Source organism: Hypanus sabinus, chromosome 4 (assembly GCF_030144855.1).
Source record: "Hypanus sabinus isolate sHypSab1 chromosome 4, sHypSab1.hap1, whole genome shotgun sequence".
Classification (NCBI taxonomy): Eukaryota; Metazoa; Chordata; class Chondrichthyes; order Myliobatiformes; family Dasyatidae; genus Hypanus; species Hypanus sabinus.
Window position 1 is genome coordinate 105,059,126 of NC_082709.1, and position 24,128 is coordinate 105,083,253.

General features: G+C 39.1%; 1 protein-coding gene across 1 annotated transcript in view; it reads right to left on the reverse strand.

Annotated features, from left to right (window-relative positions):
• Positions 1-24,128, reverse strand: part of LOC132392319 (coiled-coil domain-containing protein 122-like) — a 54,750-nt gene that overhangs the window by 17,656 nt on the left and 12,966 nt on the right. Inside the window, exons 3-4 of the mRNA XM_059966142.1 lie at positions 14,070-14,468; positions 3,467-3,583 (exon numbers count right to left, since the gene is read on the reverse strand). Of these exons, the coding sequence (XP_059822125.1) occupies positions 3,467-3,583; positions 14,070-14,468 (516 nt within the window). The remainder of the gene's footprint in view (positions 1-3,466; positions 3,584-14,069; positions 14,469-24,128) is intronic.

Consider the following 24,128-nt stretch of genomic DNA (forward strand, 5'->3'; position numbering starts at 1 on the left):
TCCTACCTTAAAAAAGGTACTGAAAATGAGTTCCCTGTGGAATCCAAAACTGAGAGGACAAATACAAACCAAATGGTTACAGCTGGGATATGTTCCTCTGACTTAAAAATTCGCCAGATAAAAGCATCATGGCAACTACCTAAGAATCATGTTGCAGTGCAGGTAGATCAAGAGTAGACCTTTAAGACTAATTAACACTTCTAGGCAATACATCTATTAAATGTACCTTAATTATCATTTGTACAGTCATTGCATTCATAGGTAGTCAGCCTTGATAGTATACATCAGAGAGCTTATCTGGAAGAAGAGAGTGTTCGTGATGATAAAATTGTGTTCAGCACATTTAGTGAGAAGTAGTATTCTAGTTGAGTTGATCTTGCTTATGCTTTCCTTTCCGATGGTACTCTTCCAAAGGTTGAAGTCCCAACAGACCCTGGCACTAATGTCCCCTAAGAATTGAATTGACTTTATTTCTTACATCTTTTACATACATGAGGAGTAAAAAAATCTTATCCTCCTTGGGAATGCTTGATACCTTTATGTCCAGGCAAGTATAGGCGGCCTCTTTTTCATACACTTTTGAGTCCAGAATTGGTGCATTAGTGCTTACAATGGTTGCCATCTGGTTGTTGGCAAGCACCAAGCAGATTGTTATGAGACTTTCACTGATCCCCATGGAAAATTCGGATTCCTTCTTGCAAATCCAACATCATGGATCATGGATCCTTAGTTGTCTTCCCCATCTAGAAGAAGGTGTAACCACCTTTCTCCACCCTCAGCTGCCCTTCACCTGCCAGACTGGCTACAGAAAGAGACTGGTTATGAAAGGTTTGAAAATCATCTGGAAGGACAGAGGCATTAACACCATCAAACTGGAAAAGGCCACCAGGAACAGCATTTCTACCACATAAAGCAACACCAACTCTGTTGGATAGGTCATGTAATTTGTAAGGCTAACTTACGTCTCCCCAAACAAATTCTTTACTCGGAGTTTAAGGTCAGCGAACTTCTGGTGGGCAAAGGAAACACTTCAAATATACATCAAAATCAGTTTGAAGAATTTCAACATTACATCTAAAAGCTGGGAAGACTTTGCATTCAATAGATGCACCTGGACAAAATCTTTACAAGAGGGAGTTGTGCTACATGAGAGCAACCTCCGCTGTGCTGCAGAGAACAAGTAGCAGTTGCGAAAGGAGAGAATGAACAACCAGAAGATTTGACCACTAACCACAGCCACAATTATTTGTGTCCATTCTGCACCAGAATATGTGGATGCCAGATCAGTCTCTACAGCCATCCTAAGACCCATCAGTACACAACCCCTAACCCACATCTTACTCGACTCAATGACCACACTACAGGTAGTCAGCCAAGACAGAAAATACAAGCTAATTATCCATAGTTAATACTCTCTTGTGCACTTAATGATGGAAGAATTATAAATATTGTATTATTAGGATCTCTGTCTCTCTTGCAAAAAGATCGGAGTGGTTGGAATGAAAATCCCTGCTAATCATCACCTACAAACTGCATTAATTAGGCACCAGAATTAGTCAAAAGCATTTGCCTTGATGTTTAATTGATCCAAGGATAATTTTAATGAAAACGTATTTAAGAGTCAACACCAGGCATTCTGTTCATCTGGATGTGAGGTATTCTCTGTAATGTAATTTTGTATAAATATGTTAATTTCACAATCTTGGTTTGGTTTCTTTAACATTCGTCATTAGTATGTTTGTATACCATGGTACCTATCTGAGGATTATCAGCTGGAAAGTTGAGTTCCTTTGAAGTGTGTGGAGATCAAGAAATTGCTATTGGTACCTTGATTAGAAGTTGATCATACGAAATGCTGAGTTTGCATAACCAGGCATTTCTGTGGATAATGTCATCTTACTGCAAGGTTATCATAATGATAGAAATCTTCAGTCATCTATTTGCATGGAAAGGCTCTAGATTCATGTAGAGCAGTAGATCTGTACAACAGCTTTCACAACAGGGCTACCAGTATCTGACGCTTCTTTATTTCGTTGAATGTATTCCTATGTCAAATTATTAAATGCCTTTTTAGTATACTTTAAGAGCACATTCAATCAGCATTTTATTTGCTTGAAACTGAAGTCTGTTTATGATTATATTTAGTAGGTTTAGAAACTTTTTAAAAGTATGCATGTAAATTTACATGAAGTTACTCTACAGTGCTAAGTGACACATCATTAATTTGTGTAGGTTTCTGTCAATTGATTGAAAATCTATCTCTATTCCTGATTTAGGCTATGATATTTAGAGATCTATTTATTATTTCTATCTAAAGAGGTAGCATAACTTAAGTTTTAGACTGCTCTGTTGTGAATTTGTAATAATTTTAGTGTCAATTAATTATTGCTCTTGAATGAAGGCTCTGTGTAATGGGTTGCATCAATACCATATTTACATAGATTATAAAGGTTTGCATCCAATTATAAATGTTTCAAAAGAAACAGAATGATATCTTTTTAAGCAATCTGTAAGCACGTGTTTCATTTATATTCAAGACTTAATAATCACACAACTCTGCCTTCAGATACCTATAATAGTGATTGCTTTCTAACATTCAACACACTTACCACCTGTATACAAATACCTTGTTCAAATTCAATATATATCCCCCATTGTTAGGCATTATTTATTATAAAATTACAGGAATATACAGCACAGGAACAGATTTAACCCCCTACTTTCCCAACAAACTCTCCAGCTACTGACTTGTTGCTCTGGTTCCCACACCTCTGCCATGCTAGTTTAAACCCTCCCAAGTAGCATGAGCGAACTTCCCTGCAGGGATATTGGTGCCCTTCCTGTTTAGTTGCAACCAGTCCTTATTCTACAGAATCCATATGTCATGTAGGAGAATCCAATGATCTGTGTACCTGAAACCCTCTCTCCTGCATCAGCTCCTAAGCCACATATTTAACTGCACCTTGTTCACATTTTTTTGCCTGATTAGCACACAGATCATCCTTGAGTTACTGTTTATTGACTTTCCAGAGAAAGAGAAAAGGAAACTTGATGTTTGTTTGTAATGGCAAAAAGATGTTGGGTTCTCCAAAACTGAATATCAGAGGCAGTATTAACATGTTTACAATGCTTTATGTTCTGTTTCATAGGAAGTTCAAATTTGGCCAGGCTGGGGTTGCTTAATCTTAAATATTTTTACTTCGTTTCATCATCACCTCTGTTAGAAATGTTATGAGCTAACCTTTGGAAATACAAGATATTACTAACAAAGCCTGAGGTCCTTGGTAATCCACTTGTTGAGAATAGGACCTGGTCAAATATTATTATCTGCCACTGCAAACACAAATCTGAAGGAGTACAAGTGGCAGACTGGCATTGCATTTCACAATGTTTAATTTGTATCAGACTCTTTCAACATGCTCCAACCCATCAACCTGAAAATTAGTTTCCATGTACCTTAGCTTACCTCAATTTCTTTCTTAAGATGAATCTGATTTTCTTGTTCCTTGCTTAATTGAACAGATCTTTCATTAATTACGACTTTTATTTCTGATATTTTAGTCTTTAATTCTATAATTTCTCCCTGTTTAAATAAATAAAAAATAATCCTTTAAATAGACATTAATTGAATTTTGAAAATTCTAAAACATCTCAATTTCTTTAATTTTGCAGTGAGGGCAAAATTAGTACATAAATAAAAATACTCTATCAACATTTATTAAGGTTTCTATCTATTTTGTTGTTTTAGAAAATAATTCTGTCTATTCAGCTATAAAAATGTAAACATAGCATACTAGGTGTGCCTGAATTTGAACTGAGAATTTTTGTACATTCCAGCAATTCCACTGTGCTAACATCAAATATGAATTGTTATCTAAGTAGCAAGCAGAAGAAAGTCGAGGTTATTGTCACATGCTTTTGTGCACAGGTGAGAAACTTATTGAGGAACATCACTGGCACATAGCGTCAAATGAGCAACATTCACGAGAAACACATAAATTAAACACACTTCTTTTCAAGATGGAACAGAATTAAAACAAGAAGTCCTTTGAGTGTAAAGCGATCAAAGTGGTCATAGTGTTACTAAAATGAAGGGATTAAAGTTATTCTGATTGGTTCTAGAACCAAATGGTCCAAGGGAAGTATAATGTGGGACTTCAGGCTTCTATACCCTCTGCCCAATAGTAGCTGTGTGGCCTGGATGGTGGGTATCCTTGACAGTGATGTTGTCTTCTTGAGGCAGCACCTCCTGTTGGTGGGGAGGGATGTGGCAGTGATGTATTGGGCAGAATCCACTGCTCTCTGCAGCTTCTTACACTTTTATGTATTTGAATTGCTGTACCAGATCCCAATCAGTCAGGATACATTCAAGAATACATCCATATCAATCTGTTAGTGTTCAGTGATAAAATGAATCTTCTTAATATCCTAGGAAAGTAAATATACTGGAATGCCTCCCTTGTGATTGCATTTAAGTGCTGATTCCAAGGAAGCCATTTGATATGTCAAGGCCAAGGATTTTAAAGCTGTTGTCTCTTTCACCCTCCTTCCCCTTTCTGAAGTCAATCAGTTCTTTAGTTTTACTGTATTGCATGAGATATTGTTGTTGTGGCAACAATATCTTGAAGGATGCCCATATGTTGGCCTTGGAGACTGGCAGCATTATCTGAAAGATTAACATCTGGATAAACTGAGGAGCAGAGAACACCATGTACTGAAAACTGAAAGCATTCTAGTGCAGGGATCCCAACTTTTTTTACGCCATGGACCCTTACCGAGGGCTTCAAGGATGCCAGGTTGGGAAACCCTCCTCTGGGTTTTCCAAACTTGACAAACAGGGCTATGTGCTAGGGAAATTCTAGGCAGTCTCCTAGAGTAGGTTACATGGCTGGCACAACATTGTTGGCTGAAGGGCCTGTAATGTGTTGTAAATTTCTATGTTCTATGGTGGAATTGTGTAGACGTGTGTACTGAACTGACAGAGAATCAGTGCCATCTCCAACACTAACACAGAAATGCAAAAGCGATTGAATGAACATTTAAATGTATTCAAGTTATCTTTGGCATTAAAACTCCTCTATAACTCAAACTGCCATTCATCTCACCTCCAATTAGTTCCCAAGGGAATACTATTCTACACTAGACAATAGTTGTAAAAACCTTAAGCATCTTCTTTACTCCAAATTAACTCAGTTTCTCTAGAACCAAAAATATAAAACATAATGTAAATTTAAATCCCACTCCAGGAATAATCATGAAAGTACTGGAGGATACTACAGTTTAGCAATGCTTTGACCACTTTGAACACTTAGTACTAAAATTGACTCTGTTCTTTTTGTTCTAACTGTATTCTTTCTTATAAAAATGTGTACAATTATTATGCCCCAACAATGAATACATTGGAAAAGTTTAATTTGTTCTAAAGCACTTTGTGACATCCTGAGGTCACGCCAGGCACTGTATAAATAGAATTCATTTATTCTAAATATTACACTAAGATTGTGCTATACAAATATATATCACTGATACATATTGGAATCCTATATGTATTAAGGGCACATTGTTGTAGTACAGAATAGCACATTTACATTGAATTTTCAATGACAGTTTGCAATGACCCTGAAGCTTAAAAATCCATCAAATGAAAATTTGCCCCCAGTCAGCAGCACTAAAAGTGGCACCTGTATAGCATGCTTTACTTCTGAGATCAGTTCCATTGATTTTCCAATCACTTTCATGAGTCAAAAGCAGAAATGTACTGAACTTGAATTACTTTTCTACTGAGTTCAAGAAGTCACAACACAGCCACTACTTCCTCAGATATGTGTGATTTGTGTAATCCACAGATAAATGGTCTTGTAGATGAGCAGTATGAGAATCTTTCCGGATATGATGCAGTCTATTTTCTCTTTCAGTCTGTTGCTTGTTGTCCAAATGTACTAGGTTTAACTAGCAATGTGAATGATTCTCAACTGGCCTCTGAATTTGACAAGCAAGCTACTCAGTTGTGCCAAACGGCTACTACAAAATATACTAACTTCATCAAAATTGATGGCATATTGACCAAGGCAATGAAAATGAGAAAGATAAAAATATGCCCAGTCGTCCAAAGAAAACCCTCCTTACATATATCTGACGAGGTGTCGAAACTCTGTTAACCTTTGCATAGCTTAATCAATCAGAAGTCTTATACAAAAAGAATTGTGAATACTCTGAACTTCCTCTAGCACAAACCTGTAGATGTCATCATTGATAGGACTGACAAACCAAAAAAACAGCTTCAAATAGGACATTGTAGAAAATCAATGCTGGTCTTTCCAGAACCAATGCTTGAGCAATAAAAGTATCACCAGCAATTTTACACACAGAAGAAATATCACTGAATCAACAGCTAACTCAATTTTCTCTATTCTCATTTCATTTCTAGCTCATTATTGGGTTCTGTAGGAAGTGCCACTGATCAGCAAGCTGAAAATAGGAATTTTTGTAAATTAGCACCAGAATTCCAGCAGAGCTAAATCCACAACTCAACAAACTATTTCAAAATTTCATTAATCAAAGGAAGAATAATCTGTACATATTAAATAATGTAAGTTCATGCCCTTGTGCTTAGATATGATTAAAAGGAATAATGCTCCTTTTAATTATTTCTGTTCATTCAAAATGAACATGTCAGGATAAGATCAACTTTCTTATGAATTAATATTGCTTTCTGGATGATACTTTCCACAATGCCTTACTGCTTTTGCTTTCCAGTTCCATCAGAAGTTGTGGTTAATGCGTTAGAGTTATAATTGGATAAAATACTCTTCAGGCAATCTATGTGATCAGAACTATGCAATGCACACAATCTTTATGGGAAAACATGTTTACTAAAGAATTTTAGATAGCACTTCTGAATGAGCGTACAAGCAATTTCTTCAGAATCAGAAACAAATTTATGTGATATGAAATATGTGCTTTGTGGCTGCTGTACAGTGCATTTTGGAAAATCCTTTGTATGCAGGTAATTAGAATTTCTGTCATAAATCTGACAAAGTTCTAGAGGAAAACCAGGAGTATCTCTGATGAATTTTCAGTTTTTATAGGCTCCTCAAACTTTGAGAAAGGGGCTGTTTTCAATTTCACTAGTTGAGAAGTAGAAACAGAGCAAAATTTTAACAAAAAGCTAATCTCTAATCCTTTGTAGCAAGTCTCTTCCAATTTGCACTATAGGACATACTCTTAAGAATGACAGGAGTGTGCTATTCAACCTGATGACATGAAAATCAATTTCTCCTTCTGGCAAAAAATATATATTTCCCTCTCTTCTTCTATTTCCCACTCAGGCTTCTTACCTCTTTTGACGTCCTTATGGGTCCCCTCCCCTTCTTCTTTTTCCCACAGTCCACTCTTTTCCCCGATCAGATTCCTTCTCCAGCCCTTTACCTTTCCTACCTACCAAACCTCACCTATCATCTTCTAACTATCCTCCTTCCCCTTATGCCTCTTTTTTATTCTGGCATCTTCCCCCTTCCTTTCCAGTCCTGATGAAGGGTCTCACCCTGAAATGTTGACTGTTTCAATAGATGCTGTCTGGGCTGCTGAGTTCCTCCAATGTTTTGACTGTGTGTATGTGTGATATTCACTTCTTTCTTTGAAGGTGCTAAATATGACTATCCTTGTACCAGTAACCTGCGGATTTAGACCAGAAACTAATTTTTCATAGCTACAAAAACATTTTACATTATTCAGCTGTATGTGCAGTCATAATGGAATCCAATACTATTTCCAAACAATGTCCAAAAAACAATTAGTAGACTACCTGTGTTTGGAAAAACATTTTTTTAAAATGGAGCCAACAGCAGAGATGCAGCTTGAAAACTATATAGCCATGAAAAACAGAGTGTATGGATAGAGGGTTGATATCCCAAAGAAATATGAATATGTCTCAAGGTATCACTTCAGGTAATTGTCTTGGACTCACTGTCCAAGCATTATTATTGTCTGCAATGCCATTACCTTTCAATGGTCTAAATCTTTTCTGGGCTCCCCATATTAACTGCTTATAGATGGTACTCAGGTTAAATTAAGGGATCCTTAGCCTTGAATTTTAGGCAGTCTTCCATTGTCAGAACTTATTGCAATTTATTCACCCTTAGAACCTCAAGGAGCATTCACCAACTATGAGCGTTTCTATAAATGTGCAAGCTCCGAAGTTGTGTATACAAGTGTTTTCATGCAACTATGTTTTTACTGCAAATTTACAGTAGAAATCCCTTGTGGGAATTACAAAATAGACATGCCTTATGACAATAGTGAAACACACTGGTACTGATATGAGTGTTACATCTCCACCAAATGTGGGACTGGGCAAGTTTCAGGATGGTAGTCCCAGTTAGGATCACCAGAATGGTTACAGTGCACTAGATAAAATGCTGAACAATGGTGAGCCTTGCATTTGCTGGGGAAGCAATGTGAAATGTTAAGAACCTTGTCAAACATTATGGAAGGTGATGAGTTAAAGGGATGGTATGGGGTAGAATGTATGAGAATAAAAAAGACGGGGAAGGAGATGAGAGCAAAACACCTTCTATTCACATTTCTGGTTGGAATGCCATGATTAATGCAGGGTTCACTAAAGTTGTTCCAGTGTGCTATAATCATCTTAATCTCTCAGGAAAAGCAATGGTGACCACTGTCCCTCCTGTATTTGAAGGAGGAGAAACAGAGCTAACATATCAAGTTAGCATTTTCTGCTATTTTAGATTTCTATCATCTTATGTTCTGTTTTCCCACTTTGGTTTCAAAAGATGGTCTCACTTGATATCCTGTGTGGTTTGGAGATCTTTGAATGTTGTACTTCCGTCTCCACAGTTAAACTGAATGTCACATATGTTGTACTGGAAACATGTAAGTGAAGTAAGGCCAAGGTTAAGGTAGGCAATATCCTATTTATGGTGTTGTCATGTTGTCATTGAAGTCTATATACACTGACAAAAGCATACATGGACTCAGTTGTTAGTTGGTCATACCCTCTATGAAAGGAAACATTATGAAAGTGATCCATTAGATTATCCCACTCATTCTCGAGGCGAATTCCTCCATTATCTTTACAAATCGTGGCTTTGTATGCTTGTTGATGCATTCAAACATGTCTACTCCTGCTTAGTGGTTCTCCACTTCATCTACAACCCAAAGGTACTGCATATATCCAACTGACTAGAGCTCGTTCACAGCTGTTCCTCTAATATTGATTTTCCACTACTTTCAATGCTCATCTGTGAAGTGTGAGTCACTTAATAAAAATTCACTATCTATAAATGCGAAGACACCCCATTATCAGAATGCAGGAACAGGATTCTTTAATGTCCACTGACTTCTACAGCAAGCATAAAAGTATTTTTCCACACAAATTGACACTGGAGGGGAAAAACCCCAGACAGATGGAAGAAATCAGCAGGTCAAGCAGCATCTGTGTAAGTAAAGGGATGGTCAGCGAGATCAAGATCCTGCATCAGGACTTCCTCATTACAATATTTGCAGTCCATTGCGGTTCCACAAATTGATACTGGTAAGAATGTTGCAAATAATCATTAAGGTGATCCCATTCTACACTTTTTAATCAAATTAATACCCGAGTGCTATTTGACACATGGGTCATGAATGTTTGTGTCATAATGGAAGTGAGAGACACCCTCTACTCCTCATTCACATTTTTTCCATGATTACTAAATGCTGGGAGATACTTAAGCTCCACTGATCTCCAAATGCAAGGAGATGGACGGCTAGAGATCTTTATCTCCCTTATGTTTACCTCTTTTCTCCTGCAACAAGAATACAGGTGTCTGTGTATAAATTGTATTTAACTATTCTTAGCTGGTTAGGTCATTTAAACATTAGTTGCACTGAATCCAGAGTGCAGGATGTAGATTTTGACATAATACTTAGCCTTTAGCCTTGTCTTCCTTGCAGTGGCAACATGGTTCTTCATCTATATGCTGAGGAAAGGTAATTCCTCACTAATCCAACAGTTGATCAAAGGGAGCTTGAAATCGCAGAAGTTGTTGCTTGTGGAGTTTAGGCACAGATTCAAAAAGTGTGTGAGGCCTGTCAGGACGTTCTGCGGAGCTTGAGCTACTGAGCACTTGGCCTGGGCCAATAAAAGAAGTGAGGCAGTCATTGTGGGAGTGTGTCGGTGTCGGAATTGGTATGGGGAGCTGAGGCTTTGATGAGAAGTGGCAGAGGCTAGATTGAGATTTTTGTAAATTAAAAAAAAAAATTCCCAGCTAGAATCCTGAGAATAGATCCCAGGTCAGTGATGTGTTCTTTATGGAGGATGTGGGAGATCCTGGAGACCTCCAGTCCGCATGATTGTTACGTCTGCAGAGGTGCACCTAGGTGCAACTCCTTACAGACTGAGTTAGGGAACTGAGATGGAACTGGATGACCATCAGCTCATATGGGAGAATGAGGAAGTGATAGATAACAGCTGTAGGGAGATAGTCACACCCAAGTCTATTTATTGAGATACAGTGTGAACTAGGTCTTTCCGGCCCTTCGTGCCACGCTGCCATCAATCCCCCAATATTAATTTTCACCTAATCACAGAACAATTTACAATGATCAATTAACCTGCCAACCAGTACAGCTTTGGACTGTGGGAGGAAACCTATGTGGTCACAGGGAGAATGCACAAACTCCTTACAGGCAGTAGCAGAAAGTTGCAGGAGGAAGGTAGCTGGGTGACTGTCAGGAGAGGGAAAGGAAATAAGCAGATAGTGCAGAGTACCCTGCAGCCATTCCCCTCAATATCAAGTATACCGCTTTGGATACTGATGGGGGAAACTACCTACCAGTGGAAAGCTGGCATTGTCTGGTTATATGGATCAGAAGTGAAGGGGAGAGGGGAAGAGGAAAGTGGTAGTGATAAGGGATTTAATAGTAAGAGGAACAAACAAGAGTTTCTGTGGATATGAAAGAGACTGCTGGATGTTGCTTCCTAGGTACCAGGGTCGGGACATTTCAGATCAGGTCCATAGCATTCTTAAAGGGGAGGGTGAATACCCAGAAGTCGTGGTCCATAGTGGTACCAACAACATATACAGGAAAAGGGATGGAGATCCTGAAGAGTGGATATAGGGAGCAAGTTAGGAAGCTGAAAAGCAGGACCTCCAGGGTGGTAATCTCTGGATTGCTGTTTGTGCCACATGCCACTAAGGATAAAAATAGGATGATTTGGCAGATGAATTGTTGGCTATGACTTAGTGTAGGAGGTAGGGTTTCAGATCTGTGGATTATTAGGATATCTTCTGAGAAAGGAAGTGTTACATCTGAACTTGAGGGGGACCAAAATCCTTGTGGTCAATTTTGCTAGAGCTATTTGTAAGGGTTTAAACTAGTTTGGCAGGGGTTGGGAACCAGAGTGATAGGTTAATGGATGAGGCAGTTGGTGCAGCATGTAGAGGCAATAAGGAAAGATAGGCAGTAGAAAAGGCATAATTGCTGTCAGTTGGATGGGTTGAGGTGTGACTTTTTAATGCAATAAGTATCAGGAACAAGGGTAATGAACTTAGAGCATGAGTCAGTACATGGAATTATGACACTGTTACCATTAGAGCCTTGGGTGTCACAAGGGCAAGAATGGCTGGTAAATGTTCTGGGGTTTAAGTGTTTCAAAAAGACTGAGATGGAGGTAAGAGGTGTGGAGGAGTGGACTGCTAATCAGGGATAGTATCGCAGCTGCAGAAAGGGAGGATGTCATGGAGATATCATCTACTGAGTCAGCATGGGTGGAAGACAGAAGCAGGAAGGGAGCAATTACCCTATTGAGAGTATTCTATGGAGCCCCCACCATCCTTCCCTCATAGCAACAGAAACACTGAAGAGCAGATCATGAGGATGATTTTGGAAAGGTGGGACAATAACAAGGTTGTTGTTTTATTTGATTTCAACTTCCTTAATATTGAATGCTACTTTCTTAGTGCAAATGCTTTAGATGGGGCAGAATTTGTTAGGTGTGTCCAAGAAGAATTTCTGACACAATATGTAAATATGCCAATTAAAGGAGAGGCCATACTGGATCTAGGACTAGGCAATGAACCTAGTCAGGTGACAGATCTCTTGGTGGGTGAACATTTCAGAGACAGCGATCACAACTCCCTGGACCTTTACTGTAGCAATGGTGTACGTACTATGGAAGCAATGTCAACATGGGTACCAGCCTAAGCATCCTTATTTTATCTTAAATACCACAACTCTTTCAAACTCACTACAGAGATAAATGCATTATGCAGTGCATTGACGTAGTACAGAGTAAAGCAATGACCGAATGCAGAATAAAATGTAACATTTACATTGGAAGTCCATTGTAGGTAGACTATAAGGTGTGAGGTCACTACTTATACTTAACTTTATTATCACCAAACAATTGACACTAGAGCGTACAATCATCACAGCAATATTTGATTCTGCGCTTTGTGCTCCCTGGAGTACAAATCGAAGTAAATATAATAAAAATTTAAATTATAAATCATAATTAGAAAATAGAAAAGGGTAAGTAAGGTAGTGCAAGTCAGGTCCAGATATTTGGAAGGTACGGCCAGATCTGGGTCAGGATCCGTTCAGCAGACTTATCACAGTTGGAAAGAAGCTGTTCCCAAATCTGGCCGTATGAATCTTCAAGCTCCTGAACCTTCTCCCGGAGGGAACAGGGATAAAAAGTGTGTTGGCTGGGTGGGTCATGTCCTTGATTATCCTGGCAGCACTGCTCCGACAGCGTGTGGTGTAAAGTAAGTCCAAGGATGGAAGACTGGTTTGTGTGATGTGCTGGGCTATGTTCACGATCTTCTGCAGCTTGTTCCAGTCTTGGACAGGACAACTTCTATACCACATCGTGATGCACCCTAGAAGAATGCTTTCTACTGTGCATCTATAAAAGTTAGTGAGGGTTTTAGGGACAGGCCAAATTTCTTCAGCTTTCTCAGGAAGTAAAGGTGCTGGTGGGCCTTCTTGACAGTGGACTCTGCTTGGTTAGACCAAGTCAGGTCATTTGTGATATTCACTCCGAGGAACTTAAAGCTTTTGACCTGTTCCACCTGTGTACCACTGATGTAGATGGGGTCGTGCGGTCTGCTACTCCTGAAGTCAACAACCAATTCCTTTGTCTTGCTGACATTGAGGGATAGGTTATTGTCTTCGCACCATGCCACCAGGTTCTTAATTTCCTCTCTATACTCCGACTCATCATTACCCAAGATACGGCCTACAATTGTGGTGTCATCTGCAAATTATATATTGAGTTTGATGGAAACTTGGCTACACAATCATGGGTACAGCAGGGGGCTGAGTACACAGCCTTGTGGGGCACTGGTGTTCAGAGTGATTGTAGAGGAGAGCTCATATTATCATACTAGGAACCATTCAATAGTCTTATAACAGCAAGGTCATTGCCATTTTTGAGTCTGTGGTATGTGCTTTCAGGCTTTTGTATCTTCTGCCCAATGGTAGAAGAGAAAACTTAATGTTTCTTTGAGGTTCAACATACAAATGCTAAGAAGTACATGGTCATCTTTAACTGAGTGTTTTGGCTCCTGCTCAGTACAGCAGGCTAAATAATGGCAGGTCAGCTTCTGGTTTCAGGAATATTGACTCTGATGATTTAGTTGTACATTTCTGATTTGTTGAAGGGGTGAACTCACTCCAATCTTTTCAGCTTACTTTTAATTCAAGAATGTAGATGGAAGAAAGTCTGATGGAAAAGTCTGAAAGACTTTTTCTATATGCATGCTTACATTTTGCTGTTTAAAACTTAAAACAAATCTGATATGTTGCCCTATTATTTTCAATGACTATGGCTAAGTTTCAGGGGGAAGAATATAGTATATCTAGCGGCTTAAAATAATTACCAGACTACATTAACAGTACAATTTCTAGTAATATTATTTAAAGTTTAGATCTCAAAGGAAGAGCCAATATTTAAAGATATGAGGTCTCGAGGCTCATTATAAAAGCAATATACAACAGATAAAAAAGGTAAATAACAAAGAAGTATAACACATGATTTAATATTTTGGAAGAAATTTTCAGACCTGTACTTGTTTTATTGTATTTCCTTCAGGATTCATAAGATCTATTATTAGTTCTTCTTTCTTTGCTTTTAAATCTTTGACCATCTGTATTTTTTCTTCTAGCTGCATCATGATTGGAGTTCTATTTTCTAGCTGACTAGTCATTTCTTTGTGAACCAACATTTTTTTACGATATTTTTCATTTTCAGCTAACAACTTCAAATATTTTTGTTCTTCTTCTTGTATAGCAAACTTAAGTTGTAAATTGCTTGCATTAAGACTCCAGAGTTGGGCCTCCAGTTCAGTGCAGCTTTGTTGGCGATTCTCCAATTCATTTTGTAACTGGTATGTCTGAATCTCAGTTACTCTAAGTTCTTGAAGAACAGATTTATTGTCTTTCTCCATTTCAAACAATTTGGCCTGAGAAAAAAAAAGTGTATTTATATTTGTATTGTCATCCATTTAGTTATCAATGAAGCAAACATACCTTAGATTATTTCAGTGTTATTTTGTAATGAGGCCCTTCATTGGTCGGAGTCAACTATGGTTGTTGTGCCTACGTGATACGCAAGTGTGGGCAGTATGATATGGAGAGCAAGCTGTTTGTTGCCCGCTCTCCACACAGCTGATGAATCCAAAGGAATGGCAGAGACTGATATAGTTTGGCACCAGCAGTATTGGGTATTGCGGGGATTAACATTCAGTGTTGAACTCAACACAGGACTACTTCAGGGACTCCAGCTCTGGATTTTACTCCCGAATTCTGCCCCATAAGTAGGTATACAGTAGTGCTAGAAAGATTGTGAAACCTGTAGAATTATCTCTATTTCTGCATAAATGTGATCAGATGTGATCAGATCTTCATACAAGTTCTAAAGCAAGTTAAAGAGAACCAAATTAAATAAATAATACAAAAAACATTATACTGTTCAGTTATTCATTGAGAAAAATTATCCAATATTAAATGTATTTGTTGGAAAAAGTAATCAGCCGAACAGCAGTGACCTGAACCTGGCACCTTGACTCTATCTTGACTCTGCTTCGCCTCAGTTCTGCCTCTTCAAACCATCTCCAAGACCGTTCTAGCAACAGCCAAATATTGGCTCATTCCGTGATCTTGGGCTTGGGCCCTGGCACCTGGATTCAGCCTGTACCCACCATGCCACACAATCCTGCACCTCTGAGACTTCAGTTCACACCTACAAAATATACCAGGTTGTACAAGTGGGTCAAAAGTTCAACTCTGAAAGGGAAGTTACAGGTTATTGATTGCAGTGATCATTTCTGAGAAGAAGTGTGATTAATAAAGTAGTTAATAGTTTTGTTTGCAGCTAGCAAGTAAGTGCTGTGCTTAATTAACGCCATCTTAAACTGACTAGTGAAGGTAGAATTACAGAAAATGACATAATGAAGGAAAATCATTGGACAAGGGAATTTGAATTTGAATCTATTTAAATCTTACATTTGTTCCTCAACGTGAAGGAGTAAAAATTTTTGTGAAATGACTCCGTTGCAATGTACAGATATGTGAATTTATAAGTCTAATGGCTTTAGAAAAAAAGCTGTCCTGTAGCCTGTTGGTCCTGGCTTTAATGCTGTGGTACCATTTGCCAGACAGAAGTAGCAGAAACAGTTTATGGTTGGGGTGACTGGTGTCCCTGATGATCTTTCAGGCCTTCTTTACTCATCTACTGCTGTAAGATATAAAATGGGGACCACCTGTGTTGAGGCTCATGGAGCCCATTCTTTCTGCCTGTTGGTGACCCGATAGGAAGTCTAGGATCCAGCTACACAAGGCAGGGTGCTGGCTGAAGTCTCTGAGCTTCCTGTCGAGTCTGGAGGGAATTATGGTGTTGAATGCTGAACTGTTGTCCGGGAACAGCTTCCAAACGTATGCATTCCTTTTCTCCACTTTTGAATGGTGTGTAGCGCTGTGGCTATGGCCTCATCAGTAGATCAGTTCCATCAGAGGGTGAATTATAAGAGGTCTACTGTGGGTGGTAGCATGCTACAGATGTAGTCCTTAACCCATCTCTCAAAGCATTTACTTATAATCGATGTGAGTGTGACAGGGTGCCAATCGTTCAGGCATGCTACCTCAGTTTTCTTAGGTACAGGGACAATGATTGACAATTTGAAACAGGAGGGCATTACACACTGGGAGAGGGAGAGGTTAAGAATGTCCACAAACAAACCAGCCAGCTGTTCTGCACATATTGAGGACCCGCCCTGGGATGCCGTCTGACCCCGCTGCCTTATGGCTATTGACACGTAGCAATGCTCTATGTACCTCAGCAATGGAGATGACCAAGGTGCAGATCTTGTTGGCCGCCCTCATCAGGGGTTTAGTCCTGTTGACTTCGAATCAAGCATAAAAAACATTTAGCTTGTCCGGGAGTGACGCGGCAATGTTGGTTGTACCACTATGTTTCCTCTTGAAGTCCGCGATGGTGTGCAGACCTTGCCATAAGCTTTGTGTGTCATTGTCACAGAATTGTGACTGGATTTTGTCTGTGTTGCCATTTTGCCACCTTGATGGCTCTCTGTAAATCATAGTGGCATCTCTTGAACTCCTGTTGGTCTCTGGAGGCAAAGGCTTTATCCCATGTGCTTAGAACACACACTGAACTCTTTAACAAGGCTTGTGGTTTGGGTAGACCCAGACCAATTTTTGGGGTACAATGTCTTCAATGCACTTCCAAATGAAGCTTGTGACCACTTCTGTGTATTCGTAGATGTTATCAATTTGAAATACCACCCAGGTGACGCTGTCAAAGCAGTCTTGTAACATTAGGTCTGTTTGGTTGGACCAGCGGTGGATGGTTTTCAAAATGGCCACTTCCTGTTTCAGTTTCTGCCTGTAGGTGGGCAGGAGCAAGACGGAGGAAAGGTCAAACTCTCCAAACGGAGGGCGGAGAAGTGCTTTATAGGTGTTGCGGAAGGGAGAGCAGCAGTGGTCGAGTATGCTTCTTCCCCGTGTGCTCACCTGAATGTGTTAGCAGAACTTCGGATAAACTCTAGTCATTGATGTTTGGTAAAGTCTTGGGCAATGATGAAAGCAGCCTCTGGGTGTGTGGTTTCATGGATATTGATGGATTCGCATAGTTCATTGACAGCCAGGTTGGTATCAACCTGTGGTAAGATGTACATAGCTATAATAATAAATACGTGTATTCTCTAGGCAGCCTGAAAGGTCGACAGATCCGGGGAACAAAAGGATTTGAGGGTATGCATGGTAGCCAAGTCACATCAACCATTGTTCACCATGAAACATACTCCCCCACCTTTACTTTTCCCAGAGAGGTCTTTAGACCTGTCCACTCTGAACACAGAGACAACGGATTCAATGGCTTGGTCTGGTATCTCCTCCAACAATCAGCACAAGACGTTACAGTCCTTTGTTTCCCATTGGTGGGAGATTCTGGCTCTCAGCTCACAGAGATTGTTGTCCAAGATTGTACATTGGCCAGGAGTTTGCTAGGAAGTAGCAGCCGAATTTTGCACTATCTTGACTCTTCTTCCTTGCCTCCAGCAACACTTCCTTGGTAATGCCAGTGTGGTGAATGACCCTCCTGTAGTTCAAGAGAGCAACATATTGGAAGTAATGGCACAGACGGTGCAGTTGTCAGAACAACTGTGATAGACATGGAGAAACTGACATAAAAGAAGGGGTTCTACAGAAAGTGGGATGGAAAGCGTAATTAAAATAATTCTGGGAGTCTGGGTTCTTAATAGATATTGACATATTCTGAAAAATGAATAGAAAGCAAAAGGAAATTAGGAACAAGATAGCTATGGACCAGAAAACAAAGTGAGAAAGGTGGAAATTAGCAGTAAATTTGATGAAAAATACAAAAATACATTTTTTAATGTAAGAGTGAAGAAAAAAAGCTTTATCCAGATAATATGCAGTGGAGTATTATACTGTGGAGTAAAGGGAATTACAGAGGTATGAGAGAGAAGTTGGCCAGATATGATTGGAAAAGAACACCGGCAGGGATGACTACAGAACAGCAAAGGCTGGAATTTCTGGAAGCAATTCAGAAACACAGGATATAAATATCCCAAAGAGCAAAAGTATTCTAAAGGAAAGATGACACAACCATGGCTAACAAGAGAAGTCAAAGCCACCATAAAAGTCAAAGAGAGAGCATATAATAGAGCAAAACTTAGTTGAAGGTTAATCTCAATGGCTCTCCACACAGCTTTAGACCACTTGGACAATACAAACACCTATGTCAGGATGCTTTCATTGACTATAACTCAGCATTTAATACCATCATTCCCACACTCCTGATTGAGAAGTTGGAGAACCTGGGCCTCTGTACCTCCCTCTGCAATTGGACCCTCAACTTCCTAACCAGAAGACCACAATCTGTGAAGATTGGTGGTAACATATCCTTTTCACTGACCATCAACACTGGCGCACCTCAGGGTTGTGTGCTTAGCCCACTGCTCTACTCTCTATATTGTTACGTATCCTGTAACTGGATAACTCACCGGCATAGAGAGGTCCGTTGGAGTCTGATGGCACTATTTTCGAATGTTTTATTCATAAAGGGAGCACAAAATTAAGGTTAAAACAAACACTCAGAACATGTACATCGGCAAAACTCAATTTAAAGCGCGGGTATAGCAATAATCATTATTAAGAAATAATCTCGACTGTTGTCTAGGGGATAATATATTGTCCGTTGGAAATATAAAAGTCACTCAGAAGTCTGCAGGCTTCAGTCTTTTTGGGGAATCGCTGGGTTTCACGTGTTTCAGAGAGAGTGAGGAGAAACGGGAAAAACTTGCCCGGGTCTTTGACGAAGCAACACCGTTGAATCAGGGGAGCGTTGTTTCCCTGTTATTAGTTCGAAGTCCCTCTGGGTATTATCAGCCACCCGCTCCCCAGGCAGAGAAGTTACGGAGCGCACGTGGCTTTTGACTGGCTTCCAGCTATCACGGGAACGTTGAGCGATCAAGTCCTTCTGGTGCGTCTCTCTGGGGTACCGCCTTCTACAGTCCCCTTTTATCTTGACTTGCAGAGTTGTAGATATCCATCAAAGTAGGGTGATGCAATCCCCACCCCCACATTGCCCGAGGGTGTCCATATCCGTGGTAGCTGTCACGTAGCAGGGTCATGCCCTCAGCACAGGTGTCTCTAAGAGCCCTGGCCAAAACCGCTACACTGTCTCTCATTTGCCTGGGTCCGAGACCCGAATTAATAGTGCTCTTGCGATTCTCCGGAAGGAGGGGGCTGCTCCCACCCCTTCGGCCCCTCAGAGCTGTGGTACCTTCATAACAATATACACATGACTGTGTGGCTAGGCACAGCTCAAATACCATCTATAAATTTGCTGACAATTTGTAGAATCTCAGGTAGTAACGGGAGGGCGTATAGGAGTGAGATATACCAACTAGTGAAGTGCTACTGCCGCAACAACCTGGCACTCAACGTCAGTAAGACAAAAGAGCTGATTGTGGACTTCAGGAAGGGTAAGATGAAGGAACACATACCAGTCCTCATAGAGGGATCAGAAGTGGAGAGAGTGAGCAGTTTCAAGTTCCTGGGTGTCAAGATCTCTGAGGATCTAACCTGGTCCCAACATATCGATGTAGTTATAAAGAAGGCAAGACAGTGGCTGTATTTCATTAAGAGTTTAAAGAGATTTTGGTATGTCAACAAATACACTCAAAAACATCTATAAATGTACCATAGACATCATTCTGATAGGCTGCATCACTGTCTAGTATGGGTGGGGGGGGGGGTGTCGGGGGCTACTGCACAGGACTGAAAGAAGCCGCAGGGGGTTGTAAATCTAGTCAGCTCTGTTTTGGGTACTAGCCTACAAAGTACCCAGGATATCTTCAGGGAGCAGTGTCTCAGAAAGGCAGCGTTCATTATTAAGGACCTCCAGCACTTAGGGCATGCCCTTTTCTCACTATTACCATCAGGTAGGAAGGAGGTACAGAAGCCTGAAGGCACACACTCTTCAAGAACAGCTTCTTCCCCTCTGCCATCCAATTCTTAAATGGACATTGAACCCTTGGACACTACCTCACTTTTTAAAAAATATTTTGTTTTTTGCACATTTCTAAAAATCTATTCAATATACGTACACTGTAATTGATTTATTATTATTTATATTTATTTTTTCTCTTCTATATTATGTATTGCATTGAACTGCTGCTGCTAAGTTAACAAATTTCACGTACATGCTTCTGATAATAAACTTCATTCTGATTCTAAAGATGGGATATGAAAGTATCCAGCCAACAATATTAAAAAGTATACCAAAAGTGTATACAAAGTGAAATACAAAGTGTAAGAGAGTGGTGAGAGTGGATATCGGACTGCTGGAAAACAATACTGGAGAGGTAGAAATGGGGGACAAGGAAATGGCGGACGAACTGTATAAATACCTTGCATCAGTCTTCACTGAGGAAGACAACAGCAGTATTGTGGAAGCTCCAGGTGTCAGGAGCCATGAAGTGTGTGAAGTTACCATTTCTTTGGAGAAGGTTCTTGGGAAACTGAAAGGCCTGAAGGTAGACAAATCACCTGGACCAGATGGTGTAAACCCCAACATTCTCAGATTGTGGAGATATTGGTAATGATCTTTCAAGAATCACTAGATTCTGAAATGGTTTTGAAGGACTGGAAAATTTGCAAATGTCACTCCACTTAATTGGAGGCTCATGATAAAATAGGCTGTAGTCAGCATGGTTTCCTCAAGGGAAAATCTTGCCTGACAAATCTTTGGAATTCTTTGAAGAAATAACAAGCAGGATAGACAAAGGAGAATTGGTTGATGTTGTGTGTTTGGATTTTCAGAAAGCCTTTGACAAGATGCCATACATGAGGCTGCTTAACAAGTCCATGGTATTACAGGGAAGACTCTAGTGTGGATAAAGCAGTGGCTGACTGGCAAGAGGCAAAAAAAAAGGAATAAAGGGGGCCTTTTCTGGTTGGCTGCAGTGACTGTTGGTGTTCCACTGGGATCTATGTTGGAACCAATTTTTTTAATGTTATTCATTAATGGGGGGACGTCACGTGATGACGTAGGATCGAGACGCTGGAACCCAGCCCTCCCGTAAAAAAGTTAATAAATTAATGTCTAAGTGAAGAAAAGTTAATTAATACTTTTTTAAGGTTACTTAAAAACTATTCCGGATTGTTTTAAGCTATGCCTCATAAACAGAGGACGAAGAAAACTGCTACCGCGAAGACCGCTCAAGTTGGAACAGAATCAAGGCCTACTTCTACCGAAGAACCGCGGACTCAGGTACAACACACCACCGGTGAAACAGAAAAGGAGACTGCGGCAGCATCGGCCATTTCTAAAGGGAAAGATCAACGAGAACTGCGCAAGCGTAAAGGAACGAGCATGCGCAAAAGAGAACAACCAGAACTACAAATCCCAGCAACGACTGAAACCGACAGTGAAAGTGAGTCTGAGAGAGAGACGGACTCTCTGGAAAAATCAGATGAAGATGGAGAAGACGAAAGTTCCTCTGAAAGTACAAAAAAGACTTTGAGGCAAGTAATGCATAAATTAAATGCATTAAAAGTAATTAAAAGTAACCAAAAAGTAATTACAGAAAAAATAACAAATATGGAGGCTATGTTTGATAAAATGACAAAGAAACAGGATAAAATAGAAAAGAAAATTATAGATTTGGACGTCAGAATGGAAGAAATGGAGGGAAGAATGAAGAGGATGGAAGATGATAATGATGCCTGGACATCAGAAAGAAAACAACTCGTGGGAAAAATTGATAAACTTGAAAATTTTAGTAGACGCAACAATATTAAAATTGTTGGACTTAAAGAAGGTACTGAAGGAGAAGACCCAATAAATTTTTTTCAAAAATGGATTCCTGAAAAATTGGAAATGGGAGAAGAAGCTTTAATTGAGATTGAAAGGGTGCACAGAGCTTTAAGACCAAGATCTCAAGATGATCAAAATCCGCGATCAATTTTGATAAGATGTTTAAGATACCAGGATAAAGAAAAGATTTTGAGGGCGGCTGCCCAGGGTGCTAAAAGAAGAAAAGGTCCGTTGATGATAGCTGAGAAACCAGTTCTTTTTTATCCTGATATAAGTTATAACCTTTTGAAGAGAAAGAAAGAATTTAACCCAGCTAAAAAGGTTTTGTGGGAAAAAGGTTATAAGTTTTCAATGCGTCACCCAGCAACACTGATAATTTTTTTGGAGGAAGGAAAAAGATTTTTTTCTGATTATCAAGATGCGGAGGTGTTTGCACAAAGACTTCCATCTATTCGTTGATTAAAAGCGGAGTTTTCTAAATGTAATGGTTAAAGACGAAGTCAGAGAAAGTAAATGGAACTGATGGACATTTAAGGACGATATAAGGGAGAAAAGTAATATTTTAGAAATATTAATTGAGAATAGTATGTTTCTTTTATATATATATATTTTTCATGTTGCGGGGGGGCTGGGGAGCTTTGAATCGGTTACTACGGGATTCACGTGTGTAATCATGGCGATTGCCATGACCCGTACAATAGAGGGGGGTAATGTTGTGTTTCTTTTTTTTCACAACATTAGTAGGGGGGTATTTTGTTTTTTTCTTTATTTTCTATTTTTCTTCTATTCTTTTGCCTGGATGATTGGTGGGGACACACATAGCAACATGGAGACTTCTAAAAAGATTTCCCAGGATATAATGAAAGTTGAAAGATTAGGTATTATTATAGATTGGAGTAACATAAATAAAAATAATGACTAATTTATTGAATTTTTTAAGTTTTAATGTTAATGGGCTTAATGGACCAATAAAAAGAAAAAGAATTTTAACATACATTAAAAAAATGAAAATAGATATAGCTTTCTTACAAGAAACTCATTTAACGGATATAGAGCATCAGAAATTAAAAAGAGACTGGGTTGGAAATGTTATTGCAGCTTCATTTAACTCAAAGGCAAGAGGAGTTGCAATTTTGGTTAATAAAAATTTACCAATTAAAATACAAAATGTATTAATTGATTCGGCAGGAAGATATTTAATTATATATTGTCAAATTTTTTCAGAACTATGGACTCTTATGAATATTTATGCACCAAATGAAAATGATGTAAAATTTATACAGGAGGTCTTTTTGAATTTGGCTAATGCACATGATAAAATATTAATAGGTGGAGATTTTAATTTTTGTTTAGATCCAGTTTTAGATAGATCAACAAAGGCTATTACAAAATCAAAAGTAGCAAAATTAACTCTATCATTGATGAAAGATCTAAATTTGATTGATATATGGAGAAGAATCAATCCAAAAGAAAGGGATTATTCATTTTATTCAAATAGACATAAAACATATTCAAGGATAGATTTTTTCCTGTTATCAACAAATATTCAAGATAGAGTGAAAAACATGGAATATAAAGCAAGAATATTGTCTGATCACTCTCCTTTAATAATGACAATGATAATGACAGATAAAGAGGAATCAATTTATAGATGGAGATTTAATTCAATTTTACTAAAACGCCAAGATTTTTGTGATTTTATGAAAAAACAGATTCAGTTCTTTTTAGAATGTTATTCATTAATGATTTAGACGATGGAATTGATGGCTTTGTTGTAAATTTGCAGATGATATGAAGGAAGTTGGAGGGGCAGGTATTTTTGAGGAAGTAGAAAGGCTACAGGATGCCTTAAACAGATTAGAAGAATGTGCAAATAAGTGACAGATGCAATGCAGTGTCTATAAGTGTACAGCCATGCACTTAGGTGGAAGAAATGAAAGGGTTAATGATTTTCTAAATGGAGAGGAAATAAAAAAACCTGAGGTGCAAAGGGACTTGAGAGTCCTTGTGCAGGATTTCCTGGAAGTTAATTTGCAGGTTGAATCTGTGGTGAGGAAGGCAAATATGAATTTAGCATTCATTTCAAGAGGATTAGAATATAAAAGCAAGGATGTAATGTTGAGACTTAATAAAGTACTGGTGAAACATAGAAACCCTACAGCACAATACAGGCCCTTTGGCCCACAAAGCTGTGCCGTACATGTCCCTACCTTAGAAATACTTAGACTTTACCCATAGCCCTCTTTTTTTAAGCTCCATG